Source organism: Euprymna scolopes, chromosome 3, assembly GCF_053919585.1.
Source record: "Euprymna scolopes isolate OS-2025 chromosome 3, ASM5391958v1, whole genome shotgun sequence".
Classification (NCBI taxonomy): Eukaryota; Metazoa; Mollusca; class Cephalopoda; order Sepiida; family Sepiolidae; genus Euprymna; species Euprymna scolopes.
In genome coordinates, this window is record NC_136484.1 from 72,332,110 (window position 1) to 72,355,328 (window position 23,219).

The 23,219-nt window shown below is 33.4% G+C and overlaps 2 protein-coding genes across 7 annotated transcripts in view; one reads left to right on the forward strand and one right to left on the reverse strand.

Annotated features, from left to right (window-relative positions):
- Positions 1 to 13,596, reverse strand: part of LOC145256152 (pumilio homolog 3-like) — a 45,639-nt gene extending 32,043 nt beyond the window's left edge. Inside the window, exons 1-2 of one of the 3 annotated variants that reach the window (XM_080114745.1) lie at positions 13,472 to 13,596; positions 660 to 1,330 (exon numbers count right to left, since the gene is read on the reverse strand). In XM_080114745.1, coding sequence (XP_079970871.1) covers positions 660 to 1,328 — 669 coding nt within the window. In that variant the 5' untranslated portion in view covers positions 1,329 to 1,330; positions 13,472 to 13,596. Of the gene's footprint in view, positions 1 to 659; positions 1,331 to 11,965; positions 12,314 to 13,471 lie in introns of those variants that run through there. The other 2 variants (XM_080114740.1, XM_080114748.1) reach the window with 2 other exon arrangements.
- The window catches only part of LOC145256166 (GTP:AMP phosphotransferase AK3, mitochondrial-like), a 410,511-nt gene continuing 399,972 nt past the window's right edge, over positions 12,681 to 23,219 (forward strand). For all 4 annotated transcript variants that reach the window (XR_013863940.1, XM_080114767.1, XM_080114762.1 and 1 more), the window contains exon 1: positions 12,681 to 12,834. Coding sequence is in view for 3 of the 4 variants with exons in the window: in XM_080114767.1 (XP_079970893.1) it covers positions 12,681 to 12,834 (154 nt within the window). In the remaining variant the exon portion in view is untranslated. The remainder of the gene's footprint in view (positions 12,835 to 23,219) is intronic.

The following is a 23,219-nucleotide window of genomic DNA, read 5'->3' on the forward strand; positions in this document are numbered from 1 at the left end:
AGTAATTTGTAATTGTATTTTGAATGTCGCCTGCACTGAAGATGGAACCTTCAACCTCCAGAAGAATGTAACTTAAAGCTGAATTTACCAAGTACTCTATCTATTACACCACAGATCCTTAGTCATGTCTGATGGAACGTTGATAAATAAAAGGTTCTGTTTGAAATTCTTTGTAAATTCTTGAGCTTGACAAGATAAACTTGAAAGAAGGTCGGAGGTTATATCAACTGAATGGTTGTGAAAATAATACCCAAGCTCAAGATGATAACAGCAGTCCAAAGAATCTAAATAATATGAATAATCAACCCTCATCTAAAAAATTCAGAAACATGACACTGTTTATTAGTTAAAGATTAGAGCACAAGAAGAAAGCCTTGATTGGTTAATATTAGCTTAATTTTGTAGCAAAAGGTTAGTAAAAAAAATATATAAAAACTTGCATAGTTCTCCTAATCAAACTTCGAACAGAGAAACTTGATTCTGAACCTGAGAGGTCGAATAAAAAGCATCATATTAAAAAAAAAAAAAAAAGAATATAAATTGACAGAGGTAAAGAAAAAGAGAGACAAGAAATTTTTTCTGTTTAATAAGCATTAAATTTTGGCATAGTTAAACCTTGTTAAATCCAAGCCATTCCATTGTAGACAAATAAAACTTACTTTTAATGATTTCTTTTTCTTTTCCACTTTTTCCATCTTCTTAACCTCAACCATCTCGTTATCCTCCTCCTCTTCCTCATCAACCATTCCATTGGCTTCATCTTCACTCTCTACTGGGATGACATTCTCATCATTTTCCTCAATGATTGCGCAAGATTCGGGATTCTTAGCGGAGGATTTTGCCATTCTCATTGATCGTTCGGCACCATCGGGCTGACCTCTAGCATTGCACACTGCCTTTTCCCAAGTGACGTCGAGTTTACTCTTGGACTTCTTGCTGAACGTGCTTTCCATTGTGCAATCCAAGACTGGGTGGATAGAGCTTATGTCGTTTAGAGGACCGAGCGAAGTTAAGAAATCAGATTTTGTATCGCTCCGGGAGCGTTTGACATTTGCGTCGTCTTCAGCTGTCTCTAAACCGCTGTCTGAAGACATATTGGTTCTGCGCTTTCGTCTCTTCATGGCAGCAACGGATTTATTTTCATTTACCTTTTTCTTGGGTCCAGTTGGTACCGGTGGGGGTCCGAGTTTCATTGGCGCTTTCTCAATGATACTATCTCCTTCTGGTGGTCGCCTCATGCTCTGTGCGTGGATATCAAGGGAGGTTGAGTGACGACGGATCTTCTTGTGTCGCTTTGTGCCACTGTGAACTGTTTCAAGAGTTTCCATTGCTAAAAAAAAAAAATAAAAATAATAAATTTTTCATTGTTGAAGAAAAAAATACATTTTCAAAAAAATAAATTCATAAAGAAAAAACATTTGTGCTGTTATTCTGCTCAAATAAATGTGATGAGCAGGGATATGAACGACCACTGTTGCAAAAAAAAAAAAAAAATAGAAAAATTAAATCTAAAAGCTAACGGAATTTCCCCAACTTATGTAAAACTTATTTCCCACTCTAAATTCTAAAATAATTGTTTTTTTCTTTTTATAACGTCTTTTGGGATGTTCACACATAATTGTCTAAAAATGTAACATCTAATTATTTTTTAGGGGAAGAGTGCGAGGTAATTAAGAAAAGCGTGTTAATCTATAATACCATTTTCTTTTCATACTGAAAAGTATTAATTTATGTTTTAATTTCAATTTTGCTTTTAAAATTGCTAAATTTTGTTAAAATTAGTCTTTTGCGTACAAAGAATGATCAAATTTTTTTTTGTGTGAAAAAGTTTTTTTTTGTTAAATTTAAAACATTAAAAATATATTTCGTCAAGAAACGTGTACATGTGGGGGAGAGAGGAAGTCATCTCTACAATTATATAAATGCAACTTTGTGTGTATGTGTGAGTTCGTTCCTTATAGACTCTGAAATGGCTGAACAGATTTTCTTTAAAATTTACAGAACTTTAGTGTATAAGTCTGGGAGTGATCTTAATTAAGTTTTTTCTCAGAACACCCTTGATGATTACCAATAATCAAAGTTGTTATTGTTAAAGTCATTTTTTCCATGTCGTCGCTTAGCAACAGTGATGGAACAACGGGCCGTGAAAATTCTACTATGGGTAAATTGATAACGTGTTTTTTTGGGTTTTTTTTTTGCATGATCTGCAGGTTTAAACCCCACATGTAAATTTCTTAATTTTTTCTTAACAAAAGTTAACTGGAAAGAAGTTTATATAAAATAGTTTTATGAAAGAAACAATAAGTTCTCTAGAGTGCAATGTAGAATAACATATATTTTGGATTAAGTTACTGCATGGAGGTATGTGAAGCTTCCTCCCGAGCGATTTCATGTATTTTGATGGCAATAAAAATATAGGAGTGTGAAATATTTGTTGATCATCATTCAATCTCGGGCAACGTCGGGTCACCCTGCTAGTTCTTTGATAAAACAAGGCTTCTACTTTCCCATCATTAATCGATTTTTTGAATGAGAAATTGTATTTCACATTTTTACATTACTTGAATCATTTACACAAGGGCAAAGTTTTCAGAATATTGTCAATATTTATTTTAAAAGAGAAAATAAAAAGAAAGAAAAAAGAAAAGAAAAAGAAATGAGGAAGAGAGAGAGAGGGAAGGAAAACGAGAGAGAGGAAGGGGAGGACGAGAGAGAGAAAATGAGGAGAGAAGACGAGAAAGGGGAGGAAAGATGAGAGAGGAGAAGGGAAGACGAGAAGGGGAGGAGGGAAGACGAGAAGGGGAGGAAAGATGAGAGAGGAGAAGGGAAGACGAGAAGGGGAGGAAAGAGGAGAGAGGAGGAGGGAAGACGAGAAGGGGAGGAAAGATGAGAGAGTGTTATATAGTTATTATTATTAGTATTAGACTATACCACTTGTGCGCGTATGTTACGTGAGTTCTTATTAGTAATGATATGAGTCTTAGTGAGAGTTCTTGTCTTATTACATATGATGTTGTATCTTAGAGAGAGAGATGTTGTTGTAATGACATTTTATAACACAGACATATAATAACAATACAATTTACCTTTTTGTAGAAATTACAAACACAAAGATGAGCTTTATCACAAACACATAATGAATTTATTTTCTGACGACCGGTCGACTTCCTCATTAAGAACTCAAAGTTTCACATTTTAGTTTCTGAAGTAACGTCTCGCTTCAGACGTCCGCCTGTCTCTGAGTTTTCTCACTGACTGTCTCCCCTGACTGTCTCTGACTCTCTCTCCGACTCTCTCTCGACCAACTAACTCCCACCTGCTATATTGAGAACTCCATGCATCCCGGCCACGTGAGCAAAATTCACGTGTCTCAACATGCGCGACTTTGCACGTTTTCGACATTGATTTCCCAATAACCTATTTTCCTTGTGTTGTTTCCACAAAGGAATTTAACCTACATATCTAATTTATTTAACTCATATTTTATTATCCACATTCTTTTAACAATTGAATAGTTTATTTATTATTTATTTCATCCGAATTAACAATTTACTGGACATTCCATTTAAACCTATTGTTCTTTAAAACTTATGTCCAGGGTTCGATTTCTGCTTTCTCTTATTTTCATTTTAACTAATCTCTCTATTTTTATACTTACATGAACAGGGGACAGCCCTTATCATGTAACAAGAGGAGGAGGGAAGACGAGAAGGGGAGGAAAGATGAGAGGGGGGAACGAGAAGGGAGGAAAGATGAGAGGGGGAACGAGAAGGGAGGAAAGATGAGAAGGGAGGAAAGATGACGGGGGAACGAGAAGGGAGGAAAGATGACGGGGGAACGAGAAGGGAGGAAAGATGACGGGGGAACGAGAAGGGGAGGAAAAGTGAGAGGAGGAAAAGTGAGAGGGGGGAACGAGAAGGGGAGGAAAGATGAGAGAGAGGGAGAGAAGACGAGAAGGGGAGGAAAGATGAGAGAGAGGAGGAGGGAAGACGAGAAGGGAAGAAAAGATGAGAGAAAGGAGGTGAACAAAAGAAAGTGAGAAAGAAAAAACAAACAAAAAAAACAAGTGTTCACTTTCTCTCTCATATTACTAAAAATAACTGTCAGTCAGTGTAAGGAAGTGTCAAGTTTACAAATGTAACATTTCAGTTTCACATGTTCGCATTTTTTTCAAAATTCGTTATAAGTTTGAAAGAAAAATACGTGCAAGTAAAAATTATCAAGTAGTAATTTTGAAACTATAATCTATATAGAACTTTATAGTGTATAGTTGATATATCTTATTAATTTCGAAATATTTTTGTTAACTTTGTTCAGTGGTAATTGTTACTTGTAATCACAGAAACACAAATCAAATTCAAGTAGTATAAGTCATCTAATTTTAAATAAGCTGTGATATTTTAACAATATCAAATCAAATTTAACCCTGCATGTTTTAATTGAAATGTACGAAATTTAAATATTAAACAAAAAAAAAAAAAAATTAAATTTCTGTTTTCGTCAGTTTCGACCACTTTTTTTTTTCTTTTTGTACATTTTTAATTTGGAGTATAAAAAGAGTCAATGTATAAACACAAATGCAATTAACATTGTTGATATGTTTATTTCATTTACTTTCCATGTAATAATTGGAAAAATTTGGTTCAAAATAAGAGAGAAATTAATTGTTTAACGACATTAGGGGTGAAATTTTTCTGTTATCCAATAGAAAAAAATGTAAAGTATATACATAAAAGTAATTTTGAAACTATAATTATATTTTTTCCTGTATAGCACGAAGCAAAACTAATCTACAATCTTCAAAATGCTTTGACATGACTGGATACCTCCCACTTAAGTGTTCTTAATGATGCTAGACCTAACAGAGCTTAGAGGAAGAAGATAATGAAATATCAATGCCTGATATGAAAAGAGACTGAAATCTTAAAACGATCTCCATCATTCCAGTAATTATAGGAGCAACTAGACTCATTCCTAGTGAATCAAATGCAAGAGAAATCCAGACAATTGCACTTAAGGGAACAGCAAGGATACTAAAAAGAGTTCTCGGTTAGTTTCAATAAAAAGCAGGGGAATGTTGGCAGCTGGTGTGGCTGCCCCATACCCAGCATTACAATCTTCAATGAAAAAAAAAAAAAAATGAAAAAGAATTTCCAAAACTACATGGCGAATATACTTGGTGAACCAAGTGCAAAAGAAATACAAACAATTACACTCAAAGGAATGGTTAGAATCTTAAAAAGATCTCTCAATTGGAGTGACTGAAATAGTAGATGAATGTCGAGCATCCGGTAGAATGTTCCATTCCCAGCAAAAACGAAATAAGAAAATTAAAACTATAAAGACTCTGACGAACATATGCACAAACTCAGAGTTAATATTTATAACATTCTCCCTAAAAAACAGTCTAGAATCAGATGATCAAGCCTACAACCACTGGCTTGCTGAATCTAGTTTCCCCAAATAACTGGAAAATTGACTGTCGTACCAGTATACAAAAACTGACCCGCTTAATTATCACCTCATCAGTCTTACCCCTTCTCTTTGTTAAAATCTCTGAATCGTTACTCTAGTCCACTACCTCATAAATGCTAAGCTTCTCTCTGACCGACAGTATAGATTTAGGTAAGCTCGTTCTCCTAACAATCATTTCTGAGCACATATATCATACATTGGACAGGCAGGTTAGGGTTAGAGTGGTAACCGTTAATATATCCAAAGCTTTTACCAAGGTCTGGCATGATGGTCTTCTCGTGAAAGTTAAATCATACATGTTACTAGAAGGAATATTCAATATAAAAGAAGGATCCCAGTTATCCTCAATGGCTGTACAGTCAAAGATAGCATTAATGCAAATATGCCTCAAGGGTTAATCTCGGACCTTTATTATTCCTAGTATTCAAAAACGACCTCTCTGCTGCAATAATATCCAAGATGGATATATTTGCTGATGACACCACATCATAGATATGTGAATAGAACAAATGCACACATGCATCCAATGCAATGTCTGAATCCTTAGAAAATAACCCTTGGAGTGGAGTGGAATGGGGCTATAAATGTGATGCTACTAAGGCAGAGTTTCTTCCCATTAATAAACCTTTAGAACTAGCTATTAGTCATAGCTAATAGCATCCTACTCAAGAGGCCAACATTCAAACTTCTTGACTTAATATGCACAGGTAACATGAATTGGAACAAATACATTGAAGACATTGCCAAGGTGGACTCCCTCTACTATGCTAGAAAACTTTTCACACCTGCCAGTATTCTATATCTCTATGAAGCCACCATTCAACCCTGCAGGGAATATTGCTGTCACATCAGGGCTGGTTAATCAACCATTAGCCTCTTCATCTCAGACTAAAAAACACAAACTCTAATCAATATATAGGTTACATACTATCAATCTTCAGCCCCTGTCCCATTGCTGCAATGTTGCATCCCAGTGCTTATTTTACAAGTACTTTAATGGAATGTGCTCTGACGAACTTGCTGCACTTGTGTGCTCTTGATGTAAATACACCCAACCAACTTGACACTCAACAAAATCCTTTTCCTTCACTGTAGAGCTCCCCAGATGCCAGAAGACTTTCTAACCGAATAGTTTTTTTCCTCAAACTGATTGCCTTTAGAATTCCTTTTCTGATCCACTGACTATACCAACATGCAGCAATATAAAGTGAACGAATATTTTGCTACAAAACTCTCCACTTAAGATGGCCCCTAATTCACCTTTCAATGACAATGTGCCTGATTTGGGGTGAATAAAACTAAAATAATGATAAAAACTGCATGGCTCAAATATGAAAATAAATGTAGTTGCTTCACTTATTGTAATTGAAAGAAAGGGCACACTGCTTTTTGTTTTTTACTTTAAAAAAGGAACATGCAGTCAGCTAAAAAAAGATTTTTATTTACTGAAAACATTTGAACATTCACTTTTAACAAAACTTAATGTCATTTTATCACTTAATCGTGACGATTCATTGTCAGTCATTGAAAAAAATGGGTGCTTATACAAATCCGACCCCATGACTGCCAATATTGGCTCGGCAAAATCCAATAACTGCAGTTAACAAAACGAAAAAGGGATACAAAAAAACAAAAAACAATATGCAACTAATGAATGCTATCAAAGTCTAGATAAGTTACTCTTCTACCTACTTAGATAAGTGTATTTGTATTTTAACGTTTTAAAGTGTTTTGGTTCAAAACAAATCAAGTGTTCACTCAATTCAGTTAGAACAAAAAAAAACAAAACATGGCATTGTATGAGGACCCTTGATAATCGCTCCAAAACAAAGTCAAACAAAATACTGGTAAAACATTTTTGCACGATTGGTGATATTTATTGGATGTGTTTCTAACAATATTTTGTTTAATTTTCGATCTGTGAGCGATTATCAATGGTCCTCATGCAATGCTCATGAGAGACATGTTCATTTTCCATTTTAACATAACAGAGTGGTGCTTTGTTTAAAAAAAACAAAAAAAAAACGCTTTAAAATATGTCAAAATACAAATAAGTAGGTAAGTAGAAAACTACCTCATCTTGCCTTTGGTAACATTCATTTGTTATATATTTGTTTTGACCCTCTTTTTTGTTAAATTGTTGCATTTTATTTTTCACAATTTACAAATTAAAAAAAAAAAATGGATTCATTATATTCTGTAATCGTTAATTAATAAATGTTGAAAATTTCATTAAAATTGGCTGATTTCTTGGATTTTGGTGAATTTTAAGTGAAGGGAGAGGTCAGAATGTTTATACATTTTTGGGATCTACTATTCATTTTGGTTGTACCTAGTTAATCACACTAAAAAACAATACTTCCCAAATAATTTACAAACTTAAATGCAATGTAAATTAATCAATATTTTTTTTTTGTTCAAGAACCAGTGTTTCATTTTGTGTGATTGGCTTCGTCTGATCTATATATTTTTGATTTTGGAACCATCCGAGAAAAAAACGGTATTAAGCCCCCTTCAAACTTTTAGGCAATTTCACTTTTATATCAGTTGACATTAATATGAAAATATTTTAAATTGCATTATTCGTTGTTAATTGTTTACACAATTTAGAGTGAAACATGTATCGTGAATCAGATTTACAAAATGGAGAAATCAAGTGTATAAAACCGTGGCCTTCATGCATAAAACACAAAGAAACAACATATAAGCAGGTGTTTTATTTTACAAGTTTCAGCGCACCTGCTGTAGAAATCGTTTTAAAATTAATGAAACGATTTCAATAAATGTCAAGAGTGAAATTGACTTTTAACGGTTCCATTGTACCCATGTGATGTGGTGTATATTCTTTTTTTATCAAGTTTTTCATTTTTTGATATGGAGATTGAATTTAGTGGTAGAATTAAAGAAGTGCATGTTTTTTATGACCTAATATAAACATTTTTTATACTCAAGTTTGATCAGAAACATTAATTACACAATATTGTTAGAGACGGTTAAATTTTTAATTTGCCAATGTTTATAATTTAACATTAAATAAAAGATAAATTACTCTTCTACTTACCTCAATACGTATTTTGTGTTTTAACTTATTTTAAAAATAATATGTATTTTGTGTTTTAACTTATCTTAAAAATTAAGTATTAAGTGTCGAGTTAGAATGAAAAATAAATTAGTCTAGTCTCTATAATCGCTCCAAAATCGAAAATTAAACAAAATACTCCGCACGATTGGCAACATTTATTATGTGTTTCTATAATTTTTGTTTAGTTTTCGAGTTTTGAGCAATTATCAAGGCTCGACTATGGCTCTAATCTAATGAGATTATTATTGTTTTTCATTCTACAAGGTGCCTTCAGTAAGTTTCCAAACTTTTTTGTACAGATATTTAAAATTGTCGTAGACTCTTGAAAATTCAGCATCTTACATCTAATGAGATGATTGACCAATTTTTATGATTTCAAGTTGAACAGCTACAGCAAGAATTAGAATACACCTTACTAAAGCATGATTGTCACAACTGGTGAATTTCAAAAATGCAATCTGGACATAAGGACACTTTAGAAGAATGATATGCAATAAAATTTTGTTTTAACCTTGGAAAAAAATGAAATATATGGAATGCTTCAGACTGCTTTTGGACCATCCTGCATGAATCAAGCATAAGTTTTTGAGTGGCATAAGAAATTCAAGAAAGGCAGGGATGATGATCCTTTTTTTTTTTTTTTTTTTTTTTTTTTTTTAAAGCACTGGCATGATCTGCATGCACTGGGTTCCCACGGGACAGACAGTCAACAAGGAATACTATGTTGAGGTTTTAAAGGAGTTCAGGAAGAGATTCTGTTGGAAGAGGTCAGCACTCTTCAAATCGGGTCAGTGGCATTTCCATCAGAACAATGCACCAGTCCACAACTCCATCCTTGTCACAAACTATTTGACCAAGATGGACATCAAGACAGTTCCTCACCCTCCCTATAGTCCAGACCTTGCTCCCTATGACTTTTGGTTATTCCCTAAGCTCAAGGGAAACCTTGAAGGCTGCCGTTATGAGACAATTGAGATGAAAGAAGCTGTGACAAGGATTACTGACATGCTCACGCAAGAGGACTTCCATGGGGCCTTCCAGAAGTTGTCGGAACAATACAAGTGTATTGTAGCCGGGGGAGATTACTTTGAAATTAACTAGACTTTCATGTGTGTACTATAATAAAAGTGGCCATACGAAAAAAAAGTCTGGAAACTTATTTAACACAACTCGTAAGTAGACAGGCTTTACATTACCCTTCTATATAAAACTTATCCAGGTAGATAGAAGAGTAACTTAGTTTGCCTTTGGTAACGTTTATTTGTCATATTTTTTTCACCTCCTTTTTTGCTTTGTTGGCTATCCTGGAAAAATCACCCTGAAAATGTTTTTCTTGTTATTGAAAGAATATTTTTGTATTTTTATACAATCACTCTAGTCTTCAATCGTTTTTTTTTTTTTTTTTTTAACTACTGCCAAGCGAACTAAGGGTAATGTTTGAGAGAACCGAGTTATGATTATAAATTGTTACAAAAATAAGTTGTTTAGGAGTAATTCCCAAACCTAAACCATAAGACCACCTTATTAAAACAGGAGTGATTCTATAATACATGAGAAAAATAATTCCCTTGACTTGAAAAGGTCAGAGGAGGGTCGGATTCTCTTTTGATTTTGCCAGACCTGGTGACGTTTTGGCTCTAGCTTATACTTACTACTGGCTGGATTTGCATATATGACAGTTGTTATTTAAGAACATTTCCAGCGAGTTTTTTGAGCGGCAGTCTTTGAGTGGGTCCGTTTAGGTCGTCTTGTCCGCCTGAAAATACCTTCATACCGAACTATTTGGGTGGATGGGTGTGGGGTGTGAGGGACTGAGGGGGTGAAGGTAAGGTGCTCCTCCTTCTGATACTTTCTTTGAGAAGTTTTGATGACGGTTACTTCCAGAGAACCTTCTTATTTGTTACCTTCACTAGAGTTTTGACGCACAGGTTTATGATTTATTGTCTTGTGTTTCTTGACTCCTGGCAGAGCTGGAGGTCGAGATTTCGCCACCTGAACACCAGACCCATTCACTACTTTGGTGTCGGAGAATTTAACTTATTTTAATAGCTTTTAATATTATTAATAACACCAACAGCATGAAGTGTTCTTTTTATATTTTGTATATTAATATTAACCTAAGGGAAAATAAATTAAGGATTGAATTATTTGAAATAATGTCAAACTGAACTCTTTAATAACTGAAAATTTAAACTTCTTTGTGTGCATTAAATAAAAAAAAAATTTGAAGACAAAAACAGAGGGAAAAAGCATTTGTCGGTTGGAGACAGGTATCAAATTTCGTCGAACAACATTACAAAGATTTTGTCTTAATTCCGTTACTCTTTCATACGCATTAATTTGTTAGAAAAGGGAAAAAGGAAGAATCTATAAAACTGATTTTATCTGGAAAATAACTTTTGTATGATAACTTATTTAAAACAAAGTTATTCATCAGCCATTTTCTTTTTAATTTGGCGTTAAACCAAACAAAGAAATTGGAAAGTTTTCTTTTGTGCAACAACCGTTGAATTCAACAGGTTGGCTAATGTGTAAGTCATACGATCAAAACGAAATCCAAGCGCAATTACAGGCAAGATCATCGAAATGTAAATAATTTATGAAATAATATTATAAAAGTAAATTTATTAAGTCTTATATTAGATAAAATTATTTATTAAAATAAATTGTTTCTGCCAAGAACAAGGTTTAACTAAAAACAAATAAACGAAATCAAATTATTAAAAAAAATAGCACATATAACAGACGAGTTAAACTTTCGATTACTAAATGACAGCTGGCAATCAGGCTATGTGCAAAGGTGTAGTATCTGTTCTGTTATGAGAACAAATCGTTCTTGATCACTATGACAATTTTTATTTGCGTTCCCTTTTTGGGGAGCTAGATTTTCCCTACATTAAAAACTGACCTTATGTTTAATTTTACCCTCGTGGAGAGGCAAAACAATATGGACATAAACACATACACTGTGTTTTATCGGCGCTTATACAGTTTAACATACCCCATAAAATTATGTTTGTATTTTAGGAGAGTTTCGTCCGAGGAAAAGTAAGAGTAAAACACCCTAATAAGAATGGCTTTCTAAATTTGCTGGGGATGTTAAACTGTACAAGTGATATTTGGGCGTATTTTTTTGTCTTTTTCTTCGATTTAAATAATTTTAAACAATATTTTTGCCTAAATAAAAATAACAAATAAAAGCAGCGAAAAATACGAAATCACACTTTTAAGGGGGGAAAAGTTTTAACGATTCTTTTTTTTTCTTCATTGAGTCTATAAAACGTTTTATTCGATTGAAACACGTGCGTTAATTCAGTTTTTCTTTTCTTTTGATATCTTTTCATACGCCACGAAACGATAAATAATAAATAAATTTTAGTTTAGAAGAAAACAGAAATCTGTACGAACCTGGATGTGTGACTTATCTCCTTTAAAAACCTTCAGCAATGAAATAATTCAAGAAATAACGGCCAGAAAGACGTTATTCAAAGCCGAAAATATTTCTTTCTTCTTTCTCAACAACCGTTTCAAGATTTTACGTACACCGACACGTTTTTTACGACAGGCGTGTAGTTTCAATCAATTAATATAAAATCACGTTTAGAACCGATTTATATCAGAAATAACAGGTGAAAAAACATATTAAATATTTAATACTTTTTAAAGATTTAAATTGAATCATTTACTTTTGAGAAGTTTACAACTAGTGCGTGTCGCGAATTCAAAAACAACGTGTCGGTGTTAAGCAAAAAAATATCCCCTCTGTTATTATTATCCGGCCTAGGTAATTAACTAAGTGTTTGTTTATTTTTTTAACTATTACTTGTTTTTAAAGGATAGAATATACATTTTTTTTTTTTTTGCTTCTTTAGAATATAGTAAGTTATGTATTTAAGAATGGATAATAAAAAAAATGTTTAAACTTCCAATTTGAAAAATGAAAGAAAGAAGAAAAAACACGAGGAGGAGTATAACCTTTGAACTAAGTAAAATTAAAAGAAGAAAAAGAAAAAAAAAATGATTCACACGAGACATTAATCTAAGAAGAGACAGTGATTTCTGGTGTTAATTTAAGTGAAGTTATAGATAGGTAGAGTTCACTTAAATTTTACTAACAAAGAAAATGCCTGGAAATATATCGAAGATCGTCAAGGCGATTATTATTGGTGCCCCCGGGTCTGGCAAAGGAACGATTTCCAGTCGCATTGTAAAAGATTTTGGTATGAAGCACTTGTCCAGTGGGGATATGTTACGGGGCCAAATTCTGCAAAAAACTGGTAAATATCGCCCCATTTGTGATTTATTTGTTTGTTTTGTCATTCGCTTCTTAGTAACATTAACTTGTCACAATATTGTTTTTTTTACCCCCCCCCTTCTTTTTCCACATGGCATCAGGTCTATATTGCGTCCATATGTACTTAGTACTTAAGTTTTAGCAAGGGTATGAATCCCGAATGCATTACACCCGAATACACCTCGTTATAAGTAAATTTGGAATTGGCGTTCAGGAATCTACGATGGAAGAAGAAGAAAAAAAGTTAAGCAGCTACAGAGACACTTGCCAACGAAGAAAAAATGTGCCGACCCATTATTTTTAAAATTTTGAAATGTGAAAAAGAGTAACGAATCCAATAATGGTTTATATTTTTATTTTTTAAAAGGGGCTCTTAACGTTCTTTTTTGTATTAAACAAACAAAAAAAACTTTAATTCTTTCTTTGTTGTCCTCATTCTGGCAACGAATAGTTAAAAAGGAGCCAAATAGTTTTTTTTTTTTGTCCATAAGTTTATAACGCAACTTTTGAAATGGGAATTCGTTGTACTAAAAATGCCCTTTTCGCTTTATTTTACGGATACTTCTGAATTATTTATTGGCGTAAATTTTTGTGATTAAAAAAATAAAATTATATATCACCAGTCACAATCCAGTTATCGATTTAGGTTAAGAGCACAGAGCACCTGTTGCTGTTATGGTTCAGCGCCGCTCCGCTCATGTTGTTGCGTGTGTGCAAAGCAGGTGCTTTATTCATTCATTCTCTCTAATTTTGCGCAGAGTTTGGCAACAGAATCATTTCGTGCAATGCTTCATTGCTTCATACAATTATGGATGAAAGCGATATAATAGTACACCTACTTCCAAATTACTTAGTAAATTGTATTTTATGAGAAAATTAGTTTAATCGTAGTGACTTTGTTACTGTCGAGCTGACATATGGATTGGTTCTGCTGAGCAGAACTTCTGCTCATCAGAGGACACCCACCTTCCCAGACTTTACCTTCTCTCTAAGAAGGGGTTAGTTGATTGCTAATCGCCCGGAGAGTGACAAAAGGGCTGCTCGGACACTTCTTTGTAAGCTAGTGCGTTGGTTTCTCAAAACCACACCTGACCTTGTGCCTAACTTCCTGGTGAGGCGCGAGGCGAGGCGGTCTCTTACTAGAATACATTTGGTTGAGAACTTGAGATATATGGATATCGATTTTTCGGTGCTTATGCACTTATCTTACCGTACTATTTTTAAATAGTATTTTCAAGTAAAATTCTAGTTTCACGACATCTTTTTATTATTATTATTATTATTATTATTATTAAATAGTTAGATGGAAGTACAGTAGAACCCGGGGATACAGTAGCCCTAGGATACGGTTTTTTTCAGGTTACGGTGTGGAATACGATGTTTTCTGACCCCTGGTTACGGTATTTACCCCACCTTACGGTGTGTGTGTGTGTGTGTGTGTTTTTACATGGGGGTCACCGTCACCACTTATCAAGGTCTGGAAGCCACTCGGGATAAGGATTATTGTGAGTACAGTAATCAATGGGATAGTATCGTAGTAATCGTTAGTATTGGAGAATTTATAAAGTGTCTTAAAGGGGGCGGTTCATCAGGAATTTGTTTATGTTAGACTTGAAGACATCCAAGTTGTAGTCAGGTGGGAAACAGACAAACGGAAGAGAGTTCCACAGGTGTGCACTTCTAAGAAAGAAGCTTTGTTCATGGAATCTACGTTTTGATTTAGACACAGATAAAGAGTGGGAAAAATTACTGACAGTGATTTCAGCTAGATGGGTGTTTTTTGTGAAAGATTGGCGAGGGGGGACCAGAGATTGGAGTTCAGACGAGCACTTGCCATGGAAATAACGATAAAACAAAGACAAGCTCACAACATCTCTTCTGTGGGAGAGAGGTTGCAGGGAAGAGAAAAGGGCATCCCCCACTAAACCACAAAGTTTATTTCGTACTCTGTCAAGGCAGAAAAGGCGGTTTTTAACAGCTACAGCCCAGATGTGGCAGCAGTACTCCATCCTTGGACGTACTTGGCTTTTATACAGATAGAGAATTGCATCAGTAGTGAGATATTTTCGGGAGCGGTAGAAGGATCCCACCATTTTCCCAGTGACCTGGGCAACAGACTTGATGTATGTGTTCCATTTCAAATCAGGGGTAAAGGTCAAACCCAGAAGCTTGTCAAAACATGGAGCCTCCCCAAGATGAGAGCCATCCATTTCAATTGATGCCAGATGGGAATCAGAGCGTTGATGATGTAAAGACAGGAGCTTGGTTTTAGATGCATTAAAAGTAACCAGCTACCTCTTCCCCCACTGTACTACACGCTCAAGATCAGAGGCGAGAGAATCAGAGAGAACTTCGTCATTTACGGCCTTAGATGTGCTGCCATAGATGGTCGTGTCATCGGCATAGATGTCAACGAATGATTTAAGTATGTGTTTTGGGAGATCATTGATGTAGATCAGGAAGAGAGTTGGGCCCAGGATGGACCCCTGAGGGACTCCAGCATTAATACTGTGGGCCTCTGATTTCTGCCCATCAACCACTACTCTTATGAGCCCATCAGAGAGAAATGATTTAATAATCTAAAACCTATTGAAGTCATCAGTTTAAAGGTGTAGTTGGTGGTAAGTAGTATTGGGATGATTAATCGGAATCAGGAATAAAAAAAATCGGAGCTTTTTGGTGTATCGATATCGGAAAAATGTGAGCATATATTCCAGTGCCAAAAGCTATTCCTTAAATTATCTTTCTAATTTAGTTTTGGTTTAAAAACATGTTCCACCACTTGTAATAATAATAATAATAATTTATTGATTTAAACTTCCAGTAAGACTTAAATCTCTAGATCACCTTCTCACAAGTGTGTTTTTTATGTTTGAGAAAATATAGACATGTTTTTACAGTAATTGGGACAAAATAACACTTTTTTAGCTGAATATTTAGAGATTTATAAATAATTGGAATTGGGAATTTAGTACGGAATTGGTAATTGTATCGGAATTGGGGGAAAAATATTGCAATCGTCCCATCACTAGTGGTAAGGTAAAACAAAGTACCAAAAAAAAAAAAAGAAAAAAAAAGTTAATGTTTGAGCAGTGTGGAAAATGAGTCCTGAAAAGAGAACTAAACAAAAAACAACTACAGTAGAAAAAAAACAAAAAACAAAAGCCAATATATAACAAATAAGTATATCCGTAGAGAAACCTTCTGGCTTATTATTTATTGCATTAAACAAACCGACAACGCATTACACATGTATTTACACATAAAAAAAAATGTTGCTCTGTGTGTGTGTGTGTGTGTGCCATTAAACTAATAGGCCGCATAAACTTCAGCACATGTGTGCTTGTGTTTACACACATACATGTGCAGGTGTGTGTGTGTGTTTGTTTTTGTTTGCTTGAGTGCAGTGTTTGTGTGTCAGAAAACTATTAAGCCGCATTAACTTGGACACACGTGTTGATGTTATATCTGCCTAAAACTTTACTCAGTTGCATCAGACTAGATCGAAACTGGTACCGTCTGAAAGGACGATGTCTCAATTGTATAATATGTCAGAATGAGAAAATACGGTCAATTATTTCCTATAGAAATAAACGTTTGCAATGAAGGAGAGTAATAAAAATCGTTCCTTCATAACAATTTGGCCAAACACACGTGCGTGAAAAAGTTATTTCTTGAATTTGTTTAAATAGAAAAAAAAAGACATTACTTCATTAATGCCATCGTGGAGCAATGGTTAACGTGACTTTTTTTTTTCTCGATTTTTAAAGTTTTAATATTTAAATAGGGTTTTTTATGCCATTTTTTCGTTCACTTATTCTTTATTTTCCCTTTTTTATTTTTCCATCATGTTCGCTGTTTTTTTGTTTTTCTGATTTAAAAAAAAAAAATTATTTTTTTTCGTTCACTTATTCTTTATTTTCTATTTTATTGATTTGATTTGCTCCCCCCACCTCATCACACCCAGGCAACACTGGGTACCCCCGCTAGTGTTAATCCTAATATTGCGTAATGGCATGTATAGCTTGTAAGTAAATGTAAAAATCAATCTGTAAAATAAAGGAAAAGCGACGATAGTAAGGTATAAATAATTTAAAACAATGTGTGGCGATTGATTGGCCATATTGATTAAGGACTGCAGTGTTCATTTTTTGTATGTTTGTGTACAATCCAGAATAATAGAATTTCATGGTCGCAGCCAATGAGAATAGATAGAATGTTATTAGGGAGAAATCATTATTTTCGAATAGTGAAATGTAATGCTAGTTGTGTCTGATTTTTTAATCCAGTTAATAAGGGTGTCAGGTCAATATAGTTATAATAGTTATATATTTACCTGGTCCTTACTGGGAGAGTAGGAGGACTTTTCAGGTAGAGGGAAAAATACGGACTATTTCATCTATAGATCTTGGCAATTATGATGATGTCGCTCATAGGAAGTAAGATAGGATTTTAGTGTAACGAATAAATGTAACGCCATTCAAAAGTTACATAAGATGGTGAGTAAAAGTTTAGACATAATAAATTTGTATGCGGCATCTGTTATTGCAAACCTACCGTAATTTGGTCCAGAGAGGAATTTCTGCAATCAAATTATTATATATAGGAGATAAAGTGGTGGGTATAGAAAATAAAGAACTTAGGTGGGCATTTTGCTCTTAGCGATTATCAAAGTTTTCCTTTTAGTTATTACAGAATTATTGGCAATCTGTCCCACGCAACATTCTACACACAAATTGATCTGAAACCTCTGTTTCTATGTCAACTGCACTATCCATGATGTCATGCGTTATATTGACTGACGTCACTTATAAAACTGCTTTGATCTATTTAACCTCTTACCTGACCCTACAGGTCATCTCTTTCTGTTATCTTTTGTGGGAACGGATTTATTTGTAAAATTTTGTGTTACTTCAACATGTACTTAGTTCGATCTTTGTCAAGATTAACACTAGCTGATATAATTGCTATCCAACATACAACTATCCAGAATGTGACATTTGGTTATTTAAATTTTTCCAGAATGTTCATTTGTTATCGCATATAATATAAAATCTTATTTGGTGCTTATCCGGAATAAGTAACCATAGTTTTACACTTGTGACACAAGCAGTTCCGACTATGAATGAAGAAAACTTAATCAAGTTTTGACTTTTACGAGATATAAAAATAAAAGGCAATGTTACTTTTCAGTAGAAGGCTATTTTGTATTTAGATAAAATCGATTCTTCATTTCAAATAGTTTGTTACCATTGAGATATAATAGGCAATTGTGATAGGGACCAGGTTTATAGATAGGAATTTTAACACATGAAATTGAATTTTTATTTTTTATGCCAAATTTTGATCCATCCTGCAATTTTTTTTTCAATATTTTTTTTAATGATCAACAAGTATGTTTTAACTTCATTTTTGCTTTGAATTCCATTAACTTCTGTTAAAATGTTTTTTTTTTTAATGTAAAAAGGATGTTAACAAAATTTACTTGTTCTTAATAAAATTTTAAAGCAGAAAAATATTTTCTTTAAAATAGAAAAACATAGCCAGCAGCGATTAAACCTTGAATTAAAGTTTGATTCTCAACACTCCCAAAAGTAAATTAGAATCTTCTTTTCTGGTCAATGGCTATCATTTAAAGCAAATAAATTTTATCCAATATGTAGACAATTTAAGGCAAATAAATTTTATCCAATATGTAGACAATCAAATTAGAGGAGATACAGTCTCTATAGTACAATTGAATCGTACAATGAATCTCATTAACAAATCGTCCCCCCATACAACCATGAAGTTATTTTATTTGACTTAGTAAACAAATACAAGTCAAAATATTTAAAAAAAAAAAAAAAAAATTGATTTAAGAACAGCGAATACGTTTTTGTTTACTCTCCTTCAATCTGATAAAATACAATAAGATCACTTACTGAATAAACAAACGTGTTATTGTTACTGTTCTAGATTTACAGTTTCATTCAACTTATTTTTGATTTGATACATAAAGCTAAATTAGATCATAAAACAGATCAAATTTCGTATAAAATTAGAACATTTAATGTTTCAATTTTAACGTTTTTTATAGCATTTTTTTATATTGCTTTTCTTTTTCTATATTGAATATGCTGTTATCATGAATGCTAACATACCCACACTGTCATTAGTTATTTTGCTGTCATCAATGCTTTTCTCTGTCAGTTGCTGTAAAAATTGTTTGTTCGAAACATTTAAAATCCTGAGTTGCAACTTTTCAAGAAGTTGCTGTTTGCTTCTTAAAATCCTTGAGAAATTATCATTCTTTTTTTTTTTTAAATATATCTTTTTTAATACTCGTCCAGCTTAAAAGTGTGGTTTTTGTTTTTCAATCCCTTGAATATGAATAAATAATCGAATATGAAGAAATAATCTGAAAAGTATTTGTCTTTTACATTTTTGCCTAGAGAATGTAAGGGTAGATAACTTTTCCAAAATGGAGATAACAGAGAGTAAAGAGTTACTATTCATTTAACGATTTTTTATAGATCGAGTCTGTTCTAACATATATGGTATATATTAATATTATTTATATGTTCAATATCCCAGCTGTATATCGTTAAAATGTTCTTCCTCTTTCTATCCTTTTTTTTTTTTTTCATTCGTTTTGTACTTAGATGACTTTAGAAATTGATTTTCAAAGTAACCTATCTTTAGCCAGGTCTTTATTTATCTCTCCTTATAATACTTATCTCTTCCTTACATATTTTCCTTGGCCATCCTCTGCTGACTGACCCTGCTACCTTAACTGTTCTACATCTACTAACCTATGAACTCTCCATTCTTTCGCTGTAATCAAACAAATGAAGTCTTCTGCTGTGCATACACCACCTTTATTGTCCAGATTCAATCTACCTCAAAGATTACACTGTAATCAAAAAAAAAAAAAAAAAAAAAAAAAGGTGTCATGGTGCCTAAGATGTTTCAACTGTTTTTACCTAATTTGAGGGTGCTGATTCCGGAAATGCTGCCATTCTTTTTTCTATTAAGTCTAGTTTTTCTGCTATGGTATACCCCCTTCTGTAGGAAGCCAATAGCTACAATAAAAACAAGCAAATCAAAAAAACAATATTTTTATGTAACTTTAAGATTCATAAAATCACACCAAAATATTCTCAATTAAAGTTTAAAGTTGTAAAAAATGCTAAGCATGGACATCATCATCCATAAACTGACGTTTTACCGATTTTCTAGAATGGGTGGCTCCAGCATTATTGTGCTTGATAGACCAACGGTAGTCTGTAAGCATGGTGGCATTCCAACGACCTTGATTGTGAACTTCCATATCTCTGATGTCTTGATGGAAGCACTCTCCTTGCTCGTCACTCACGTCACCTAGATTTTCTGGAAAACAGGCAAGATGCATGTGCAAAAAATGTAACTTGATGCTCATATTTGTTTATGGAGACTTATGAGTACTGTTTCAACAAGCTCTTTGTAGTTGATCACCTTTATTTTTTCCAAGAAGAATTTTACTACATTCTGCAGGATTCATTACAGATTCATTACAGAAATTTGCATTATTCATTAAATTTCAAATCTAGGGTTCATCAAAAATTCTAGCTTTTAATTTCTCTATGGTTAGGCCTGGAAATTTCATGCAAACATATTTGAAACAGTCGCCATCTTTCTCAAGAGCCTTCACAAACTGTTTCATGATGCCAAGCTTTATATGAAGATGAGGAAACACAATTTTGGAATGCTCCACCATAGGAGAGCTAGAACATTGGGAGAACCAGGAATCAGTTCACTGTGCACAGGCCAATCTTTTTTTTTTATCCAGTACTCAGTTCTTGCCCTGCTATCCCACAAACACAGAAAGCAAGGAAATTTTGTGTAACCACCTTGTAGCCCGAGGAGAAACCCAACCATTTTTCAAATCAACACATATGATCTATTGATACTGTCTGTATGAAATCTTTTCCAGAACAAATTTGATTTGATAATATTTTTTTTTGAGGGTCATTGAATTGGCTAGAAGAGTTGATCCATATAAATTGCTATTGTGAAGAAGAACACATTTTAAGTTTCTTTTGGAACTGTCTATAAAAAGGCGCCAATCTTGAGAATAATAATGTTCGACACTAAGCTGCTGCAGCAAGCCAGCAACATTGTTGCAATATACTATGATATTTTCCTGGGTGAAATATGGCAAGAATTCAATATGGTGTCTTCTATAGAAGGTTTTGAGAGTTTCAGGCTGAGGTAATTTTTTTCTTTGAGTCTTTAGATAGTACAGAATCAAACTCCATACGAGAATCAGCAGAGTTAATGAGTACGTTTTTAGTCATAGTAGCAGTGATAGCATTTGTAGAATCATTTTGAGTTGGAGTTCTACAACAGGAAATTACTCCTTAGACCAGTACCTGAAGGTATTAAGGACTCATTTCGTCAAATAGTTTTCATATTATTTCTTCATATTCATATCTTATCATTCACAAAAGACCACTTTATTTCATTTCAATAGTTCAGCAGGTCCAGTTTGAAAAATGTATGACTCAACACAAAAGTGAGCTTGTTCTAATGCCTTAGCACATTGAGTAGCCACCTTGAGATTTAATGTATAATTTTCGAGAAGTCTGGCATGTATCACAGAAGACCGAAGACCACATATAAAGGTATCCCTGACATTCATCCCTGTAGGTAGTAGCAGTAACACCTTTGAAGCAACAGTCAGTGGCAAGATGATTCAAAGCCTGATGGTACTGGTCTAAGGACTCCTTTTCCTGTTGTAGATGTGTTGAAAGTAAATATCTTGCATGGATAATGTTGGGAGGCTTGTCATAAACAGCTTTTAGTAGTTCAATGGTATGTTCGAACTCAGAACAACCCTTGATAATGTCAGCAATGGTAGCGGTAATATTTAGATAAAGGACTTCAAGTTTGTCGAGATTTAAAGGAGTGATAGTGGATAAATATTAATTAAAATTACGATACCATAGTCTCCAGAGCTTGTTAGTCTGGGGGTCTGCAGAAGATACATCGAACTTCTCCAGTCGAATAATTTTATCCATGAGATAAAATTAGGTTAAAAATATTGAGTTGAATATATGTGTAATAAAGACACAACCAGAAAGACTTTTTTTTCCAAGGCTTTATTCAACTAAATTTTACGAAAAATGTGGCAAGTGGCCAGAAATTCATATTAATAAAATAAAAAGAGGAAGTATTTGAATAAGAAAAGAAAGAAAAAGGTAAATGGTAAGATCACGCGAGAGGAGATATACAAATAAAGAGAAAGTCATTTTAATAAGAAAATTATTATAAGAAAATTATAACAAGGTTATTAGCAAGCCACCCCACATTGCCCGGTCATAAAATACACAGAAATATTATATTTAATTAATGCAGATTTCTTATAAGCAGAAATACTTTAGGTATTAAACATAACGTTAAATTTCTGTAAAAAAAAAATGGAAAGAAACTGAGCCATGTGCATGCGAGTATTATGTTTTTTCTAACCAGTTCACTTCTTGTAAGTAAAAAATTTTTTTTTAAATACTCAAGCTGAGATCGAAACCAAAACCTAAAGACAGTGAGTCAAGTATGATAACCGTTAGACCAGCTTGCCACGTTCTTTAAAAAGTGTTTTCAAATCTATTTATTCTTAACATAAGGAAGCTGTGATGTGAAACATTTAAAAACAGATAAAAATCTGATCTCACCAAGTACCGATTTTTCAATTTTGACCCCTTAGCAGCCCTTTTTTCCTGATGAAAACAGATTTAAAAGCTTTTCACAGCTGAAAACCCTATACACCAAATTTCAAGCCTGTAAATCAAAAATTTGTTGAGTATATAGATTGATAAGTGTCCTTGCACACACACACACACGTGTTCTCACTTTTATAAATATAAAGATTAGGGTTATGAAAAAAATAAACTAATGTATTTAATTATGAAAAGCTGACTTTTTTTTTGTTAAGAAAAACTAAAATCAAATTAGATTTTCTATGAATAAATGCACTAGTTTATTTTTTGCAAGTCCAAAACATGTAAATTTTGTAGGAAAAATCTGCTACTGTTTTATTTCCTACTAGATGATCTATCTCTTCCTATTGAAGTATAAAAATAATCTAAAACAATAAAGAGATATCCTTTACATATCAACAGAACTAGTATTAAACAGAGCTTTATAATATTATCACGTGAACCTGAAGGAACTTATAAACTGTCAACTTTTACGTTCCAGCAGATTACTATTTAGGGGGATCTTTATATCTCCAACAGGAAAAAAATCATTAATATAAAAAATCGCTTGACAAGCACTCGACAGTTGAAAGGCTGCTTCATATTTTTAAAGATAAATGTTTATTTTAAAGAAAAAAAATGTCAAATTTTA